At 48.6% G+C, this 18,118-nt stretch overlaps 1 protein-coding gene across 3 annotated transcripts; it reads left to right on the top strand.

The window, feature by feature from the left end:
- Nucleotides 1-6,916: 6,916 nt before the first annotated feature.
- On the top strand, nt 6,917-16,710 carry PRKAB1 (protein kinase AMP-activated non-catalytic subunit beta 1). 3 transcript variants are annotated; one of them, XM_068161757.1, is made up of 8 exons: nt 6,917-6,937; nt 8,399-8,573; nt 10,089-10,255; nt 11,950-12,043; nt 13,000-13,114; nt 14,280-14,413; nt 14,904-14,972; nt 15,055-16,710. In XM_068161757.1, the coding sequence occupies exons 2-8, from the start codon at nt 8,409-8,411 to the stop codon at nt 15,130-15,132; spliced, it is 822 nt and encodes a 273-aa protein (XP_068017858.1). In that variant the 5' UTR covers nt 6,917-6,937; nt 8,399-8,408; the 3' UTR covers nt 15,133-16,710. The 3 variants fall into 3 exon arrangements, with proteins under 3 accessions (XP_068017858.1, XP_068017857.1, XP_068017859.1); XM_068161756.1 differs by lacking the exon at nt 6,917-6,937 and adding an exon at nt 7,223-7,271; XM_068161758.1 differs by lacking the exon at nt 6,917-6,937 and adding an exon at nt 7,314-7,348.
- Nucleotides 16,711-18,118: the final 1,408 nt, after the last annotated feature.

Genomic DNA, 18,118 nt, shown 5'->3' with positions numbered 1-18,118 from the left:
TTCTGTTATGTGGGAAGTGTCTTTCCTAAGTTTTGTTGCCTCTTCTATTTTAAAGAGTAATATCCCATTTTCTAACACCTTGCACAGTTGCAGAGTGAAATGGATCAGAGCAAAAACAGGATTTCTGGCCTACAAAATACTCTGCAAGCAGTCTGTACTGTAGCTACTACATCCAGAAGTTGCTAGAGATCAGCTAATGCTCAAAATATCAGCAAGGTAGGCTCTTGCCTTCATTTTCAAAACAGCATCCAGAAGGAGCATTGAAGCCTTTTCAAAATGGGCTCTCAGTGATCTCTTTGGGGCTTGAGAATGGAATGGAATGGAATGGAATGGAATGGAATGGAATGGAATGGAATGGAATGGAATGGAATGGAATAGAATAGAATAGAATAGAATAGAATAGAATAGAATAGAATAGAATAGAATAGAATAGAATAGAATAGAATAGAATAGAATAGAATATCACAGTATCACAGTATCACTTAGGTTGGAAAGGACCTCGAGGATCATCGAGTCCAACCTATCAACACAGACCCCATGACTAGACCATGGCACCAAGTGCCACGTCCAATCTCCCCTTGAACGCCTCCAGGGTCGATGACTCAACCACCTCCCTGGGCAACCTCTTCCAATGACGAATGACTCGCTCGGTGAAGAACTTCCTCCTCACCTCGAGTCTAAACCTCCCCTGGCGCAGCTTGAGACTGTGTCCCCTTGTTCTGGTGCTGGTTGCCTGGGAGAAGAGGCCAACCCCTTCCTGGCTACAACCACCTTTCAGGTAGTTGTAGAGGGCAATGAGGTCACCCCTGAGCCTCCTCTTCTCCAGGCTAAACAATCCAGACCAGACCAGGTTGGAAGACACCTTCAAGATCATTGCATCCAACCTATCATCCAACCCACCTTATCAACTAAACCATGCAACCAAGCACCCTATCAAGTCTCCTCCTGAACACCTCCAATGATGGTGACTCCACCACCTCCCCAGGCAGCCTATTCCAATGGGCAATCACTTTCTCTGTGTAGAACTTCTTCCTAACCTCCAGCCTAAATCTCCCCTGGTGCAGCTTTAGATTGCGTCCTATCATGACTTTCCTAGCATGAGGTGAAAGTGGTCAAACATCAGCAAAGGAGGTCTCTCAGCAGGCAGCAGAGGTCAGAATTGCTGCAGTCAAAGTAAGCACCATTGAATTGCTGTAGCAAGTTTTCTACATCAGTGTACTAAAAATCAAGCTCTATACAGAATTTTTTGTCTTTCTGCAAAATACTGAAGTCCAATCCTGTAAACCAAACCACAGCTAGTGGTGGGAGAGGGGATAAAGACTTCCAAAGTTACTTGGACAGTAGAGGGTAGGGATTAGGCCACTTGAAGTATGGTGTGAATGTGCCTAACGAGGATCCAGATCAATAGGAGCTAGACGCCTGACTTGTTCAGATGCTTTTGAAAACCATGCTGGAAATTTAACTTGCATCTTAATGTTCCTAAATACCTTTGAAGTCTTGCTCTTAATATAATTGAGAATTGAGCCATTGTATCTTCAGTGCTTCTGAAGATAAATGTTGCTGCCTTACAGTGCTATTGATTGGTATAAAAATAAAGGCTTTATATTAAACCACTTAATGTGACAGAGAGGGGGAAATGCAGTAATTCCTCTAATGTCCTTTAGTGCTTCTGTGTCATAGGTAGTCTTGCTTTTGCTTTACTAATGTACTGGTATTGGTTCTCTTCATTTATTTATGTTTACATAAATTTTCAACCATGTTTGAGAAAAGCAGTCAAACCCAGCTTGTGCTGGAAATGAATGTGGCCCTTGTACAACCAAACCATGCTGCTGTAGGGGTGACAGACCCATACAAAGGGAGGCATCCAACATAGGGAAGCTAAATGACAACTTACTGCCCACATCAGCAAGACCCACAGTGACAGCAGTGGGTGCTGAAGGCAGAATGTGGTTGTCTGACTGAGGAATTAGTGCCTGCTGAAGTCCTGTCATATCTATGTGCTGAATAATGTTACTTCATTAAAGGGGGGGGGTGAAGTGAGCAGTAAATCATACTTCAGCTCAACTTCTGTGTCCCAGGCAGGTGACCAGAATCTTCCTTGCACAAAGCTGCTCCAGGCCTCCATTTTTTTTGATGCAGTCCTCCTGCGTGCTGAAGGCACCAACTAATGCCTGAAGTCCAGCTCCCTTTTCCTTCCTGCATGCATTACAGGCAGAGACAGATGGAAACTTGAAATTGCTGGCCTCAGCTCCTGGATCATGTTAGCATCTTTCGCTTCTTCCAGGGCAGCTGCATTCTGCAAAACAGCAGTGTGCACGTATCTTGATATGTAACCCTAGAAGAAGGCTTCTAAATATAAGAGGAGTTTCTTTGCTGCTCTATGAAGGGGGTCAGCCAGACTCTTAAACAGCCTGTGGTGGATGTTTCACAAGATTGCACAGCAAAAGACAAAAAAAAAGTTAAGGGGACAATATGAAATCAAATTCTTAGGGTGAAATGAAATTCTCTGTAGGCACCCCCAGGAGTTTACAGCTTGTAACTTCAAGATCAGCACTGGCTCTTCAAGTTATGTGGTTGCAACCACAATCCATGAACAGTGTGGCTTAAGGCTCCAGAAGCTGTTCCTTTTTACACCTGATATCTTTGGGTGTGTGCCACAGGGTGAACTCTTTTCTGCCTCTCAGCCTGGTTGTATTTAATTGCTACCAGAGTGTCCATCACTCTCAGAATCAGTCCAGATGCATCTGCTGGAACAGCGTGGAAGCTTTGTTCTCTAGGCTCATTTCCTTACCTGGACCCTCACTTTGCCTACCAGTTATTCAAGATGGATTTTGTTACTGCTTTGCATTAGTAAGGGAGAGACTGGGTTATCCTTGGCTGCTTGGGGAGGTGGTGGAGTCACCATCCCTGGAAGTGTTCAAAAAATGTGTAGACATGGCACTTTGGGACATGTTTTAGTGAGTATGATGTTGTTGAGTTGGACTTTATGATCTTAGAGGTGTTTCCCAGCCTTGAGCATTCTCTGATTCTATGCTCTTCCCAGTGACTTTTTACTTTGTGCTCATTGTGTGTGCACACAGGCACAGGAGGATGCATTTGAAGGCCTGGATTCCCCAAGGCAAATCCATATCACCAGACTTTCATTCCTGATAATGGGGTAAATTAAGAGGAAATTGAGTAGATGTGGAACATATCCAGACTTTGGAGGAGATACATCCAGGCAAAGTAAGAGCCATCAGAAGGCCTGTGCAGAGTGGTCTGCATGGCTGCTGCCTAACTTCTTCTGAGACTGAGCCCTCAGTTTTTCCATGGGCAGTACCTTCAGACTGAAGTAGTATGTGATTGTTGATTTTCCTCTTACTATCTTCTTACCTATCTCCAACCTCATTTTTAACTAGTAGTTCTCTGAAGGTGTGCAGTGTTATGCTGGAGCAGAGGAGTTGAGCAGGGCTGCAGTGAGTGGTCTGTGAGCAGGGTTTTTGTGGACTCACAATTTTCCGTTTCCCAAGGACAACGGCATGTTCTGCACGCACAGCCACGGCATGTGCCCCTGAAATGTGAGTGAGCCTTTGAGGAGGCTGCCCAACTTCCTCTGCAGCACCCTCTGGCAGCCTGGCAAAATGGGCTAAATTCAGAAGGCACCTAAAAGGAGGAGGGCGTTTGGAAACAGATCAAACAGCCAATGTAAAGATGGAGGAACTAACTTGGCAGCCCAGCGCAGAAAGCTATAGTAAGAAATTTAACCAGAAGGTTTCTGCAGTTAAATTTATCCTGTCTTGAGCTCTAGAATAAGTTCTGCTGCTGTTACCACCACATAACTCACTCTCCACAGCACAGAAGCTGTAAGAAGCACTTGTTCATGTGTCCCTTCTAGCATGATATATGGCATGTCTTAATTAGATCTACCAGCTCATGACTGAGGGTGGCCCTTCTGGTTTTGTCACATCTAGCTGTAGGGCTGAGTCAGCTTCCACTTCACTTGCAAAGACTTCTCTTTTGAATAAATAAGCTTGCATCATGTCAAGAAAAAAAGAACATTGCCAGGTATCAACTGCTCCATCAGGACTTTAAACTGCACAGTCTGAGACTGTAGGCCACTGCATTTATTTTTCAACACATACTGTGGGGCAAGACAAGAGGAAACTCACTGAAATGGAGGGACACCACCAGAGCAATGGTAATTGTGAGCTGTGGGACCCTCATGGACACATATCTCAACCAGCATTCAGCAGGGTCTTCAGTACCTTCTGATTTCAACCAACTCCTGGAGATAATCCAAACAGTGAAAATGAAGTCCTGGCCTAGAGCACAAGGAGTTGGTGAGTGCCATCCCTTCCTCGGGGCTAGCACAAGAGTTTAGTTTGACTTTTTGTGCCTGAAAGGTTTGTAAGACCATTCTTCACCCCATTTAATCAAAGATGGACATTCCCCTAACACAGGTCCCTCCTGACCTCAGCTCTATCCTGTTTGATCCTTACTTTCTATATAACTGAGTCAGCTGATGACCACAGATGGTAAGTGATATCTCCAAAAGGGCAGAGTGACTCAGTAAGAAAGATGTCATTTCACTTGACCTCTCAACCTGTACAGCACTGAAAGTGCTCTGTCATGGTTGGTAGAACTCTGACAAAGTCTGCTGAGTCTTATGATCTTAGAAGCCAAGAACCAAGATGCCTTAGTTTCTGAGGCAGATGCTCTGTGTGGGCTTTAATAGTTAGGCCAGGGCCAGTTCATGTTTATTTCAGAAGGTAGATGTGAGGTGAGGAAGCAGGACCTGACCTTTGCTTGTGCCTAGTGACATGGTGAATAATAGAGAGGCCATGTGGCTCCTCATATCCTGCAGGTGTTTTGCAAGCATCTCCCTTTTAAAACCTCACACTGCAGTTCTGAATTTGTATTGAACTCAAAGATTTTTGCAATGTTCACCCAACCTAGCATCACTTTCCTTTGGCTGAAGGAAAGCTAACAGCTAAAGGCAAAAGTGATGAAGATTGATCTTGAGATCATGCTGGCAGTTAGTGTCAGAGGCAAGAAGGAGATTTTTATCAAATTCCTTCTCCCCTCCTTAGTGAAAATGCTATTCCTGGGCATCCCCCCCAAAGTGTAAGGCCATGTATGCAGCTAAACAGCTAAGGAACAAATTATTCTGGTACCAATGCCAGGGGCACTTAGCAAGGGCTGAGCCCAAGTGCCCTGTTGCTGTGTCCCCTCTCTGAGAGAGATGGCAGTTTAGAAAAGCAGAGAGAGTTGGCATGGTCACTTATGTCATTGGCAAGTGACAGCCCTGCCATTCTCACCAGGGAAGTTAACCAGGGACCTCATTGGTGATACATGGAAGTCACCATGGAAGCAGGTGAAGGAGCTCACCATCTGTTACCTCCTCATCTGGCAGTAAGAAGGTTAAGACAGATACAGAAAGGGGCAGGGGTAGAAAAGATATTTTGTAGTCTTCTTTTGGAATGTGGAGGCTGGTCCCAGATGGAGTGAAAGAGGGTGACTTGCTATGCAGGTTTCAGAGTAAGAAGGAGGCAAAAAGTCATTAATGCTATTAAAGGGAGGAGCAAACCCCCAGAGTTCTAGAAGAATCAGTGACTAGATGAGCTGTGCCAGGCCCTCGTGGTGTGTCTTTAGCTAATCTCTGGCTTCCCACGTCTCCTGCATTAACAGCTGTGAGGGAACTGGGCTCCCACTCAGGCTGATAGGAGAAAACAAGATTCCAGTGCATGTGAGGACCACAAGCAGAGACATGCCCATGAGGAGGCAGGGTGATGATTTAGTGGGCAGCAGTGGCAAGCCCCCATGTAAGACTTGTTGCTCATAGTGAAATGCCATCCAGCCCTCATAATTCATAGAGACATGGCACTTCACAAAATGAGTTACAGGCTCCAGGACTGTACCACACCCACCTGTCACGATCGACAGTGAGGGAAGTTAAGAATCAGGGTTGAAGAGGCAGCAGTCAAGTGAAGCCCAGCCACCAATAGGTTGAGATGCTTGTGTTCATGGCTTCTGTCCTGTTCACAGGCCAGTAACTCCCCATGGTTTTGGACACCAGGGATAGATGGCTCATCACTGTATGGGGAGTAACCATCACACTTTAGTACCAGAACTTTAAACTAATTAATGCTTGGACCCACCATAGACTAGTTCCCATAGCCTGCTGAGAACAATAGAGTTTGGAGACAATGAACTGGGGACTGCTAAGCCATGTGAAACACCAGAACAACAGCTGTATTTTATAACAGGCTGATTGTTCAGCAGGGGCTGGGGAAGAGCTGCCCACACACATTCCCCTGCCACCCTCCAGCAGGCTATCCCGTGCCAAGTATCCCACCCGTGACAGACAGACTAGAAGCAGCTGTTCCTCAAAACATGCGGCTGGAGCCAGCCAGGCACTGCCAGTGAGGCACAGCGCATCTCTCCCGGTGGAGTTCTGCCCACAACTAACAGCCTGGCACAGGGATACACTTCAGTTTGCTGGGATTCCTCCTGTCTGTTTGCAGGTTGCTTCGCCTGGTTAAGACAAACACTCAGCAATTTCCTCGTGGAGAGCCGTGCTGAGCCAGGAACCTGCGGAGCTCCCAGCTTCACGCCTCTTAGAGAAGTAGAAGAAAGACAGCGACAGCTGACGAAAAGCAAAGGGTAAAAAGAGCCAGTGTAATTGGGAGGATGTGTAATTGCTGAGAGGAATATGTTAACGAAATAGATAACCGTCATTTAATTTGGGAAACAGTAGTTAAGGACTTAAATCTCCATCTGTGCCTCCTCAGGGGAGAGAGCCGTGTGCTGGCGGCTCACAGGCTGCTTCGACCACCTCACGGCCAGCGTCCCTTCTCCTGCCTTTCCTCCACGACGAGGAAAATGCCTGAGGTGTTAGTTCCAGCGTTCCCGTGCTCGCCCGGCTGCAGTTGCTCTGCAGATCCAAAGCTTCCTCGCGGTGAGCATTTGGAGAAAGCAGCTCCGAGGGCAGGTAAAGAGCCACGGCGCTTCGCTGCTGGCCTCGGGCTTCCGACACCAAGTAAACTACTGCGGTACAGCCCCGGTGATCCCAGCGCGGGCAGGGCCTGCCCGCAGGAGCCCTCCGGCCCCGCCAGTGACGCTGCGGAGCCGCTGCAGGGCCCGGGGCCGCCTGCCGCGGCGGAACCTGCGCGCCGGGCTCGGGTTCCCTCCGGGGCTCGGGTTCCCGCCGGGGCTCAGCCCGGTGCGCGGCGGCCGGAAGCGGAAGCAGCCGGAGGCCGTGCAGGGACCGCGGCGGGCGCTGGCGGCAGGAGGTGGGTTCCGGCGGCGGGACGGGACGGGACGGGCCCGGGCGGGCAGGGATCTCCGGGGCAGGCGGGAGCGAGGCCAGGTGGAGGGCCGGGGGCCGGGCGGTTGCAGCGGGGACGGTGGGGCCGGGCCGGGCCGGGTTGCTGTGAGGACGGCGGGTGGGGTGCGCCGGTGCCCCTCGGGGTTGGCAGACCGCCCCCGGTGTGCCGTGCGGCTGTAGCCCCGGGCACCTTTGTAACGCCCTGCCGGGCTTTTGCCGGGGGAGCCGGCCGGGGAGGGCCGGCGGGCGGCAGGGGGAGCGGCTGCCCCGCTGCCGAGTCGCGGCGTGGATCGACTCTGAGGGATGCAGTACGGGTGTGTGCTGAGAAGGCTCTTGGGTTTCGTTCTGGCCTGCTCGGAGCTGTTTTAATGAGGACACCGAACGCCTCAAGCTGCTGCAGCCAACTCACGCAGGCGCTGTTTTTTATTTTATTTTTTAATTGCGCCAGTTAAATTAGTTATTTGCTTCGTTATTTGTTTACTTAAGCCATGCAGTCTGAGACAGGCTTCAGGTTGTGACTGAGCTGAGATCTGTGCGGTTGGAAGCTGGGCAATGTCTGTAACTTCAGTTTACAGGAGCCAGGGTAACGTCCCATACAGGTACTTGTGTCTTTCTGGGCACTCTGCAGGGTCCTGTTTGTGCCTTCCAAGGCTTTGCTAGCACAGGCTTAGCCACGTTTCTGGTAGGCTGCTTTTGAAGCGTTCTGCTAGAAGGTTTTACTGATGTTTAAACTGATGTGGCAGAACATCATGCACACAGGTACTCAGAAGAGAGAAGCACGAGCACTTAGCATGGGAAGACAGAGTACCAGGATGCTGCAGTCACAGACACCTGCTTGGTCAACTTTTGGAGCAGCTGAGTCTTGCAGAGGTGCTGGGATATTGGCAGTAGCATATTAGAAAGAGCAGCTCCAATATGACATTTAGTGTCTTTGTTCTGAGTGTGATACCATTTTAAGATGCCACCATTTGGGGTTAATCAAGTTTCTTAGGCTTTTCAGCTCAGAAAGAGAGCCCAGGTCTACCAATGAGCCTACTTTCCTGCCTGCTTCAGGAGTACATATGCTAACCTGGGTTTTAATTGTGCTTCTAGGCCCTTAAAAATGGGGAACACAAGCAGTGACCGAGCTGGGCTGGAGCGCCATGGCCACAAGACATCCCGAGGGGACGCCTCAGGAGGAGCCATCAGTACAAAGGAGGGTGACAGACCAAAGATCTTAATGGACAGCCCTGAAGATGCAGATCTGTTCCATTCAGAGGAAATGAAGGTATTGCTGGTTTGTTTTCCTGACTTTATTAGCTGGAAATGCTGTCTAGTTGGAGTGCAGCAGCTTGCAGTAGTTCTGTCCCTGAGCTTATGCACAAAAAGGGCCTGGGAGTCCTGGTGGATAACAGGTTATCCATGGGACAGCAACGTGCCCTTGTGGACAAGAAGGTATCCTGGGGTGCATTGAGAAGAGTGTGTCTAGCAGATGGAGGGAGGTTCTCCTCCCCCTCTGCTCTGCCCTAATGAGGGCCTGCCTGGAATATCACACCCACTTCTGGGCTCTCCAGTTCGAGAGGGACAGGCATCTACTCGAGAGAGAGTCCAATGGAGGGCTAGAAGGGTGATGAAGGGAGTGGAGCACTGCCTTATGAGGAAAGGCTGAGAGTCCTGGGACTGTTTAGTCTGGAGAGAAGCCTGGGAGGGGGTTTAATAAACGTTTGTAGATATCCAAGGGCTGGGTGTCAGGGAGGAGGGTTCAGTCTCTGCTCACTTGCTCCCTGTGATAGGACTAGGCAAGGCATGTAAACTACAGCACATATAGTTCCACCTAAGCATGAGGAAAAACTTCTTTGCTGTAAGGGTCACAGAGCACTGGAACAGGTTCCTCAGAGAGGTTGTGAAGTCTCCTGGAACCCTTCAAGGCCCATCTAGATGCATTCCTGTGAGACCTGCACTAGGTTACATGGCCCTGCTCTGGCAGGGGGTTTGGAGTCTCCAGAGGTCCCTTCCAACCCCTAACATCCTGCGATCCCTGCTTCCCACACCTAGGAGAGACAGCACATTGATGTTCAGGCAGACATAATGAAGGAACTGTTATGGCTTCCAGCAAGAATTCATTGTAGAGAAACTAAAACCTACCTGACTCAGAGCTCTTCCCCAGTGCCCCAGCTTCCTTTGATCCTCACTGCTCTTGCAGTCACCAGTGACATTTTACTTGTCTATACTTCTCCACTTCAAAGGCCTCAGAGGTGTTTTGCTCGTTATTAGGTGGATTGTTAGGAACATCTTGCTGTGTATCATGTTTCATCAGAATATCTAGCAGAAAATGACACTTGGATGGTGACTGTTGGACAGCTGCTTCTTACAGATGACTCAAAATTGTTCTGCTAACTACAAATGCTGTGCCTCTGGTATTTGTATAATCTAAATGCTTCTTAACTCTATTCCTTAGTTATCTTTCTCTCTCTCAGCGTGGTTTGAAAACTTGGGAGCTCAAGCCAGTTTCTTTTGAAGGTAATTTAAGCTGGAGGGGTTCTCAAGTCACTTTCTTTTGAACCTCCTTTAGGCTGGGAGGGTTATTTTGCCTTCCACTCTTTCTGCAAATTTGGAGGACTTCAACATCTTTGCAGAATTTCTGCAAATCAACTTGTGAACAGCACCTAGAAATGCACAGTCCCTGGTCTCTGTCTGGCAAATGTTATTTCTAGACTTGTGTCAAGCCTGAGCTCAAAAATGTCTTCAGTAAAATAAAGGTGAAGTCTGCCAGGACAGAATCCCCTTTGAATTGTGCTTGTAGGCTCCATTGGATAAAGAAGAGTTTCTAGCGTGGCAGCAAGATCTGGAAGTGAACGATAAAACCCCCACTCAAGCTCGACCAACAGTCTTTCGCTGGACTGGAGGAGGAAAAGAAGTTTATTTGTCTGGGTCCTTCAACAACTGGAGTAAAATTCCTCTGACAAGGAGGTAATAGACTGCTGCTGCTCTGTTGGGAGTCTGGGAATGGTTAGGGCAGGGAGCAAGGTGGTCAGCTGGTGGATGGATGTCATGCCTGCATTTACCACTGTCCTGCTTCTCTCCTCAAGCTCTTAGTGAGAAGGTGGCTTTTTAATTCCTGGACAGCACAGGAAGGAAGTTGAGCTGTGTGTCAGTTTTGAAGGGGTGATTTGTTCACTGGGCACCATGCATGAGTAAGCAGAAACAATCTTGCTGTAGAGTCAGGGTATGTAGGGTGAAGCTGGTTTTAGGCCAAGTGTCTCTGATGACCCATGTACCTTCTTGCCATATCACTGGCTTTTGCCCACCTCAAAGGGTCCAAATTCTGCTGAGGAAACTGAGCCTGGGATGCCTGCTGGAAATACATGAATGAGAAAAACCTGTGTTAAGGTACCAAGGGCTTTTTCTTGCCAGAGAGCTTTGGAGCTCTCTTAATGCTGTACCTGACTTAAGTGTTTCATTTAGACCAATGCCTTTCCAAAAAGTCAAGGCTTAATGGATGGCAGAGTCTGAACTTTGCTGTGGCCCTGAGGCCTGCTCTCTGTCAGCTCTGACATATCCACAGGAGATTGGTCTGCTGCCAGTTTCTGCTGTTTCTCATCTCACTGTGTGGCTGCCTGCGTTGTCATTGTTGCAGGAGTGTCTTACTTTCTTAGGAGACTGGAGGGAGCAGTGTGATGGCCTGCTGAAGGGGCATGGGAGGATTGTTCTGTGCATGAACAATGTGACATAAATTATTGAGACTGCAGCTGGTGGAAAGGCCAGTGGAGCATCAGTGTATCACTGTCAGACTCTGAGTGGGAAGCCTGGGAGATGGGAAGTGGTGAAATGAATCTGGAAGCAGGACAAAAACTGTCTCTGTGCCAAGGAATTAAAAAGACAGGTCTGTGTCTGGTCAGATTAGGTGTGCTGGGAAAGGAGCTGCTTGGACCTCCTTGGAGGCTGGATAAAATCATGTTACTGAATCAAATGTGCTTAAGTAGAAAAGTTAATTATTCCAAACTGTGATCTGTGCTAGCACGCTTGTGCTCCTTCCCTAGAGGAACTAAAGAGATTCAGAGAGAGACTGATGCTGTGTGGCCTGTTTGAACTAGTCACATAGCATCCACTCTCTCTCATCTGATTTGAGATGCTGGTAGGGACTTCTGAAGAATCAGGAAGTTCACAGCACAGGAGTGTCAGAATTGCCAGGCAGCAGCCCTTCAGACCCAAAGTAGCTTGGGAGTATTGAGTTGCAGCTTTCATCCTCTGGACATCCTTCATTCACTTATTAGCATTGGTGAAATGCAGTTGCTGGTGGCAGGGAGATGGGAGTAAGCTGATCCTGTTCCATTAACAGAGTCTCACAGATAAAATCAGCTCTTGCAGCCTGACCACTAACAGGAAGAGGTGAGGCTGGCTTTACAAAAGCTCAGTGCTAATTCCTTGATGCCAGGAGTGTGGATGCTAGTTTGGAACAGGCAGGGACTTACTGTGACAGAGGCAGTGACCATTGCCAGTGACCTTAGGTTGATTCCTCACCTTTAGGTTGCAGGAGGTTCTCTGAAATGCTCTGTCCAAGTTTCTGCACGCTAAGCAGGCCTGTATTCTATGTCCCAGTGCTTGTCACAGCCCATCAACTTTTCAGAATGTTTCAAGGGCTGATTGTTTGTCTTCAATTTCAGTCACAACAACTTTGTGGCAATCCTGGACCTGCCAGAAGGAGAGCACCAGTACAAGTTCTTTGTGGATGGGCAGTGGACACATGATCCTTCAGAGGTAATGTTTTCTCTGACTCACTCTGTCTGTTCATTGAGGCACCTGAAGAAGAGAGCCTGGCATTTCTGTACTAGTAGCTGGCCTTTCAGAGAGGAGGTTCACAACAGAAACTGACTGGTTTAGCTGGCAAGAGAGACATTGCTGATCCCTGCTGGCCTAGGCATCAGACTGGTGGCTTCAAAGGACAGGAGGGCTTGGGACAAACAGGCGACAGGGTCTCCCAGGTATTGGTTTGTCAGAGGCAGTGAACTTCTTTTTAACCAGTGCCAAAGTGTCTTTTAAAGCCCTGAAGCATTGCTGACAACCCAGATCTCTTGAGCTGGACTTGCTGTCTGTGCCAGAATGATGCTGTTGCTGCTCTAGATACTTTCATAGTCCAGTAACGGTGCCAAAATCTACCAAGCCTTTTCTTTCTCCTCAGCTATAAAAAGGAGCTTTAACCACAGGCTGCCCAGCAGTCCCTGTCTGCTTCAGAAATCCTCACAGCTGCTGGTTCCAGTCTCCTTGCTGTCTTGGCAAACCCAGCAGAATCTCACAGAATTTACCTTGCAGTAAACTCAGCTTTTTGAACCCCGCACCTTGGACTCCAGTCTTAGCTTTGATGGTAAACCAGCAATGCCAACCACACCTGGCCCTACCCCAGGCCATGCAGATCTTAGCCTGGCTCTGAAAGCCCTGTAGAAGCTACAAGTGAATCTTAGTCCCTTGTGTTGTCACTGTTAGCTTTACTCACACCTGATCCAAAGACTCTGGGTGCTGCTCCAGCTGACATACACCCCCCAAGCCCTGCACTTGCTCTTAATCTTAACACTGAGCAGCAGTCCACTCTCTTCATATCTGGTGCTAGTGTGTTTTAAAAGCAAATAGCTTTCCTGCTAATGCTGATGAGGTTTTGAGACTCCAGTAGTCCTGCAAGGTTGGTTTTATTCTGACTTCTGCTTCTTGCTTCTTCCCAGCCAGTAGTAACCAGCCAGCTGGGTACCGTCAACAACATCATACAGGTGAAGAAAACCGACTTTGAAGTGTTTGACGCTTTGATGGTGGACTCCCAGAAATGTTCAGACATGTCTGGTATGAGCTTACTGCTACTTTTATGTCACAGGTTTTAGAGCCTTCCTTTTCAGCTGGAGTTAAAGCTCCAGTAGAGATTAATCCCTGCTTTTGTCAGGCCTGCAGGCACGTGCAGGAATCATGAATGCACAGAGGAAAAACGTGGAATGCATAAAGTAGGAGGCCTCAGAGACCTGAGGGAGAGCAGCATGGGTTACTGTCAGTCTGATTAGGAGGAAGCCATGGAGCTTAACAGCTGTGTGGTTGCCTGTGCAACGTGAGGTGGCTGGATTTGGTGCACTCAGTGGTGGTTCAGTCTCTGCCTTACAACTTCAGGCCAATGCTGACAGCCTTTTTCTGCTGAGGAGGTGGGTTGAGATCAGAAGTTGTGTGTTTAGAGGCAGAAATTAGACACATCTTAGCAGTGGTAACACAGGCTCAGGAATATGTCATATCCTCTCAGCTAGATGATATTTTTGCCTTAAGCTTCATATCTTAGTGTAAGAGGGGAGAGGTGAGGTCTAGCTTGAGTCATCTCTGGGATCAGTCTTGCCACCTGTTCTGTGTAGACTTATGAGGGATGGAGACCACAGTTGAGACAGTACCTTAGATCTCCCCCAGAAGACACATCCTTTGAATCTGAAGCAGAGGTGCATTTGAAAGCTGCTCTGTGCAGCTTTCCCCTGGAGAAAGTCTTCTAGGAGTGGGTCTGGGATGTGTGAGAGTTAGATGCTGCAAGAAGCCATAGGGAGATTCTAGTAGAAGCTTCCCCACCACATGCTTTAACAACCTTCGATTTGCCTTGCTTGAGATTTTATTACCCTGTCCTTGCATGGGAGTAGTCCCTGCCTTGTGTGTGTGCTGTGTGTTTAGTGCTTCTCTTGGGCAGGGATGAGAGTGAAGTTCTGGGATGCAGTAGGGTCCTCAGAGCTTCCACCTCCCACATCTTCCTAGCTAGTCTGAAGTCAGACAGATTTGGGGCATCTTAAGTCACCTTTTGGGCAGTGACTGATCCTCTGGCTCTGCATCAGCTGCTGCAGTTCTTGTACTTAGGTGCCATTGATTTCTGTTGGCCACATGTTTCTGGATGTGAAAATCAACTGGGAGTAATGATGACAACATACCTATAAAGAGCACATGTTCTCACTGGCTGTTTAAGAGTAAACATTCCCCTTCTTTCTGGCAGAGCTGTCAAGTTCACCTCCAGGACCATACCACCAGGAGCCCTATGTGTGTAAGGCAGAGGAGCGCTTTAAGTCACCACCTATTCTTCCTCCCCACCTGCTGCAGGTCATCCTGAACAAGGACACAGGCATTTCTGTGAGTACATTCCTGTGTTCTGCTGAGGGGTTCACACCCTTGAGGGTGTGAACAGACCAGGGGCAAATCTGGGTACAAACAGAGGCCAGGCAAAGGAAAGGTTTGGAGTAGTTACTGTGTTTGTACTGTCCTTAATGCATCTGCCCAGGTGAGTTGAGCTGAAGGGAGTTTATTTTTCTGCTTGATTCAAAATTGAAAACTAGCTGGCTGCTTTATTCCCAGCAGCCCTAATCTTCTCCCTGCAGCACTGTTAAGATGTCAGCAGCACATCAGAAATCACTGAGGTGTGTTTCAGAGTGACAGTGAGGCTGCAGAGGGGTTCGCCCTGCAGGGATCTTGGTCTGTGTTTGTGGTGGGGCTCAGCACAAGCAGCAGTGTGATGCATGCCAGGGCATGGCTAGTTACAGACAGTGTTTATCACCCATCAGCTGGGATGAGCAGACTGAGAGCTCTGCTGCTTTCACACTGTCTCACTTTCTCCCTTTCCCAGTGTGATCCTGCTCTGCTCCCTGAACCCAATCACGTCATGTTGAACCACCTCTACGCACTTTCCATCAAGGTGAGAGGCCAGGGCCTGTTCTTCACACTTGTAGCTTTTAGCTAACCCTGTCAAATGCTCACTTGTTTCCCATCTCCTGTAGGATGGAGTGATGGTGCTTAGTGCTACACATCGCTACAAGAAGAAGTATGTGACCACTTTGCTCTACAAGCCAATATGAGCATCGTAGTAGCTCGTGAGCACTCGTTCTGGGCCAGTGCAGTCTCAGAAAAGAACCCTTCTCTTAACCAAATGTACTCCTGCTCTGTGCTCTAGCAAAGGAACTCTGATTTCACATTGTGTCTGAGACTTCCTGGTTCTCCTGGATTTGCCTTATGTTCCTAGTCCCACCCTGGAGGTTCTCGGAGATGGCAGCTTTATGGCTACTAGACAGACGGCAAAGGCATCAGTGCCTGTGGTCAGCTCAGGTAAAAAACCACCAGTTCAGTTAGGCTGAAAAATGTGAGGGCAGCAAGAAGGTAAAGACCTTCAGCAGTAAGGCCAGGGCAAGTGGCCAGCAAGCCAGCCCCAAGTCTAGGAAGTTCAGGATTCTTGTGGAATCTTACTTGAGCTCAGCACCAGCCAGCCTGTCACTGCTTCCCTAACTCATCAAACACAATTATTTCAGTAGCAAGCTCCAAACCCAGGCCACTGAGGTAAGTGTGACTGTTGATGATCCGTTCCCAGCAGCCTTGGCCAGGTGAAGTCAGCGACACAATCACCCACAAGCTCCTTTGTATTTTACAGTAGCCTGGGTGCACTGTTCCTGCTTTGTACAGCTCTGTAGTTGTTTTCTCTTCATGAGAACTGAAATGTAACTTTTTCCTCTGTGGAATTTCTGGTAAAGACAGTTGTTTTTAATGGCTGGGGTCTCTGTGAATCACGAGTGTGCCTGGCAGTAATCTGCTTTTTGAAACCAGCATCTCTTCTTGTCACTGATACATCCTTCCTTAAGCTGGGCTCAGTAGCTGTAAGGAAACCAAAGTGCTCAGTTTAGGGATTAGTTCTTCAGTAACAGCCTGCAGGTGACCAAGTCACCTGTATCCCAGTGGCCAACTCGCCCCTTGGCATGAGCAGCAGCAGTGTGTTGGACACAGCAGTGCTGCACCCTGCTGCACCCCAGGGGTGGAGCTGGGCCTGGCTCTGGGCTGCAGTGCTGGCTGTGGGTGCACAGCATCTGGTGCCCCTGCAGCCAGGGCTGTGGGGATCTGCCACTTTGTGTTCTGTTTGTATTTGCTGAGAGATGGTAGCTACACCAGGCTGTCTGTACTTGATACTCAGCCTGTTTTATCCCAAAACAAATGCAATGTTAATGCAAAAGTGCTGCCAGCGTGCCTGGGGGGCCTGCCCTGATGGAACCAGCTCCGGAGGTGACACACAGAGTCCTTCCCTCTGTATTTTTGTTGGTGCCTGAGAGTGCCAGTGACTGTGCCAATGACAACCAGCAAGTACCCTCCAGCTGTGGGGAAGAGCAGCACGTTGGACAAACCAGTGAGGAGTCTGAGCAGGGAGGAGGACTGCAGCAGGCAGCAGTCAGTAGAACCAGCCCCAGCAGAAGGGTGGTTTGCCATCCTCGGATCTGTTCACCAGCCCTGTTGCAATACCCTGAGTAGCTGCATAGATCTGGGTCTAGTGCAATGGTTTTCTCTGAAAACTCTTTCTTCATTCTGTGCTATGGATAGGATTTGGTATTCTGAGATACAGAATTGCTTTTGTTTTCAGCCTCTTTAGAAACAAATAAAATGTTTTCAAGAAGTCAGTGACTTGCTTTGTTATTGCCCTTCCCATCTCCAGTGACCTCTGCTTCCTCAAGTCCTTTCCTGTTTAGAACTGTGCTTGTCTGAGTGGGGTTGTCTGCCTTGGTGAATTTCATTCATAGTTGAAAGCTTTTCCTTTATTGATGCAGCTTGAAACACTTTTTGTCTGCCTGTGGTAAGTCACCCCAGAAGAGGAGGGAGGCCTTGAGTGTATTTCTGATGTGAAATTTACATGCAGAACAGGAGTCCAGTTGCTCACAATCTCTGGCCATCAGTTCCGTGGGGCTGAAAACCTTGGCACTGGCCTTGAGTGTCTGCTGGCTTCTCTTTGGTGCAGCTGCTTTTCCAGCAGACCTTTTCTTCCAGGCCTTTCTCCTGGGCAGCCTGTGGTTGGATGTGGCTGTGCATGGTCAGGCACAGGTGTCGGTGAAGCAGGCTGTGCAGTATTAGCTGACTGGAGAGGAAGGTGGGGAGGAGGCTCAGTGCTGGTTTCTGCAGGAACCCTGTGTGCTTGTCTGGGAATGTGATGTGGAGGTTCCTTTGGATGTGAGCATCAGTAGCAGTGTGGAGAAGAGGTTGGAGAGTTGCAGTTAACCAACAGGATCGCTTCTGGCTGGAGCAGAGTTGCTCAGTGACAGCAGCTGGGTGTTTGTGTGCAGAAGGATCTGCAGGGTGCCAGATGCAGCTCACAGGCTATGGAACCACAGGAGGAGGTGGTGGTCTTTGGTCAGAACTGAGGCTGGTCAGTAGGAAAAGTGTCAGCAGATGAGAGGCAAATGGTGGAAGGTTTTTTTTCATCTGTGTTGAAAGAAATGCAGCCAGAAGTCATGCAGTGAGGCCCCTGAAACCCTTCAGTGCCAGTAGGGAAATGTTACCACAAGTTTCTTATTTGAATCACCTGGAATTAATTATTTTGGTAGACACAAAGAGGAGCAGAGAGGTAGCTTAGTAAGTTTGGTTTGTTTTCAATAAGGCAATGACTGAAGCTGAAACTTTGGAGATGCAGAGCCCAGGAAGGGGCAGTATTGATGGACTTGTGTGGCATATTAGCTTCACTTCCCACAGACCTGGGCTCATTAGTTCTTGCTGTAAGCTATGTGGATTTTTTTCCAGTTGCATATGTGCCTGACTAACTCCCTGCAGGCTTTTCATCAGCACTGCTGTGGTGGAACTGCAGGACAGCGCTAATTAGGTGATAGAAAGTGTTTTCTTCTTCCCTAACTTGCAGCTGTGTCTCAGAAGGCAGAGTGCTTGGTACAGGGGCTGCAGCCAGCACTGCACCCTTCACTTGTGCAGCCCCCAAAGCCTCAGAAAGCAGGGTGAGGAGCCCAGGCTTTGTGCCCTGCTGCTCATTAGAGTAATTAACACTCTGATCACTTCCACCTGTCTGCTGTTAGGGTGAGGGAATGC

The sequence above is a fragment of the Melanerpes formicivorus genome, unplaced genomic scaffold, assembly GCF_026170545.1.
Source record: "Melanerpes formicivorus ecotype bairdi unplaced genomic scaffold, bMelFor1.0.p_v2 SCAF_60, whole genome shotgun sequence".
In the NCBI taxonomy this organism is placed as follows: domain Eukaryota; kingdom Metazoa; phylum Chordata; class Aves; order Piciformes; family Picidae; genus Melanerpes; species Melanerpes formicivorus.
This window is presented reverse-complemented; position numbering and strand designations above follow the sequence as displayed.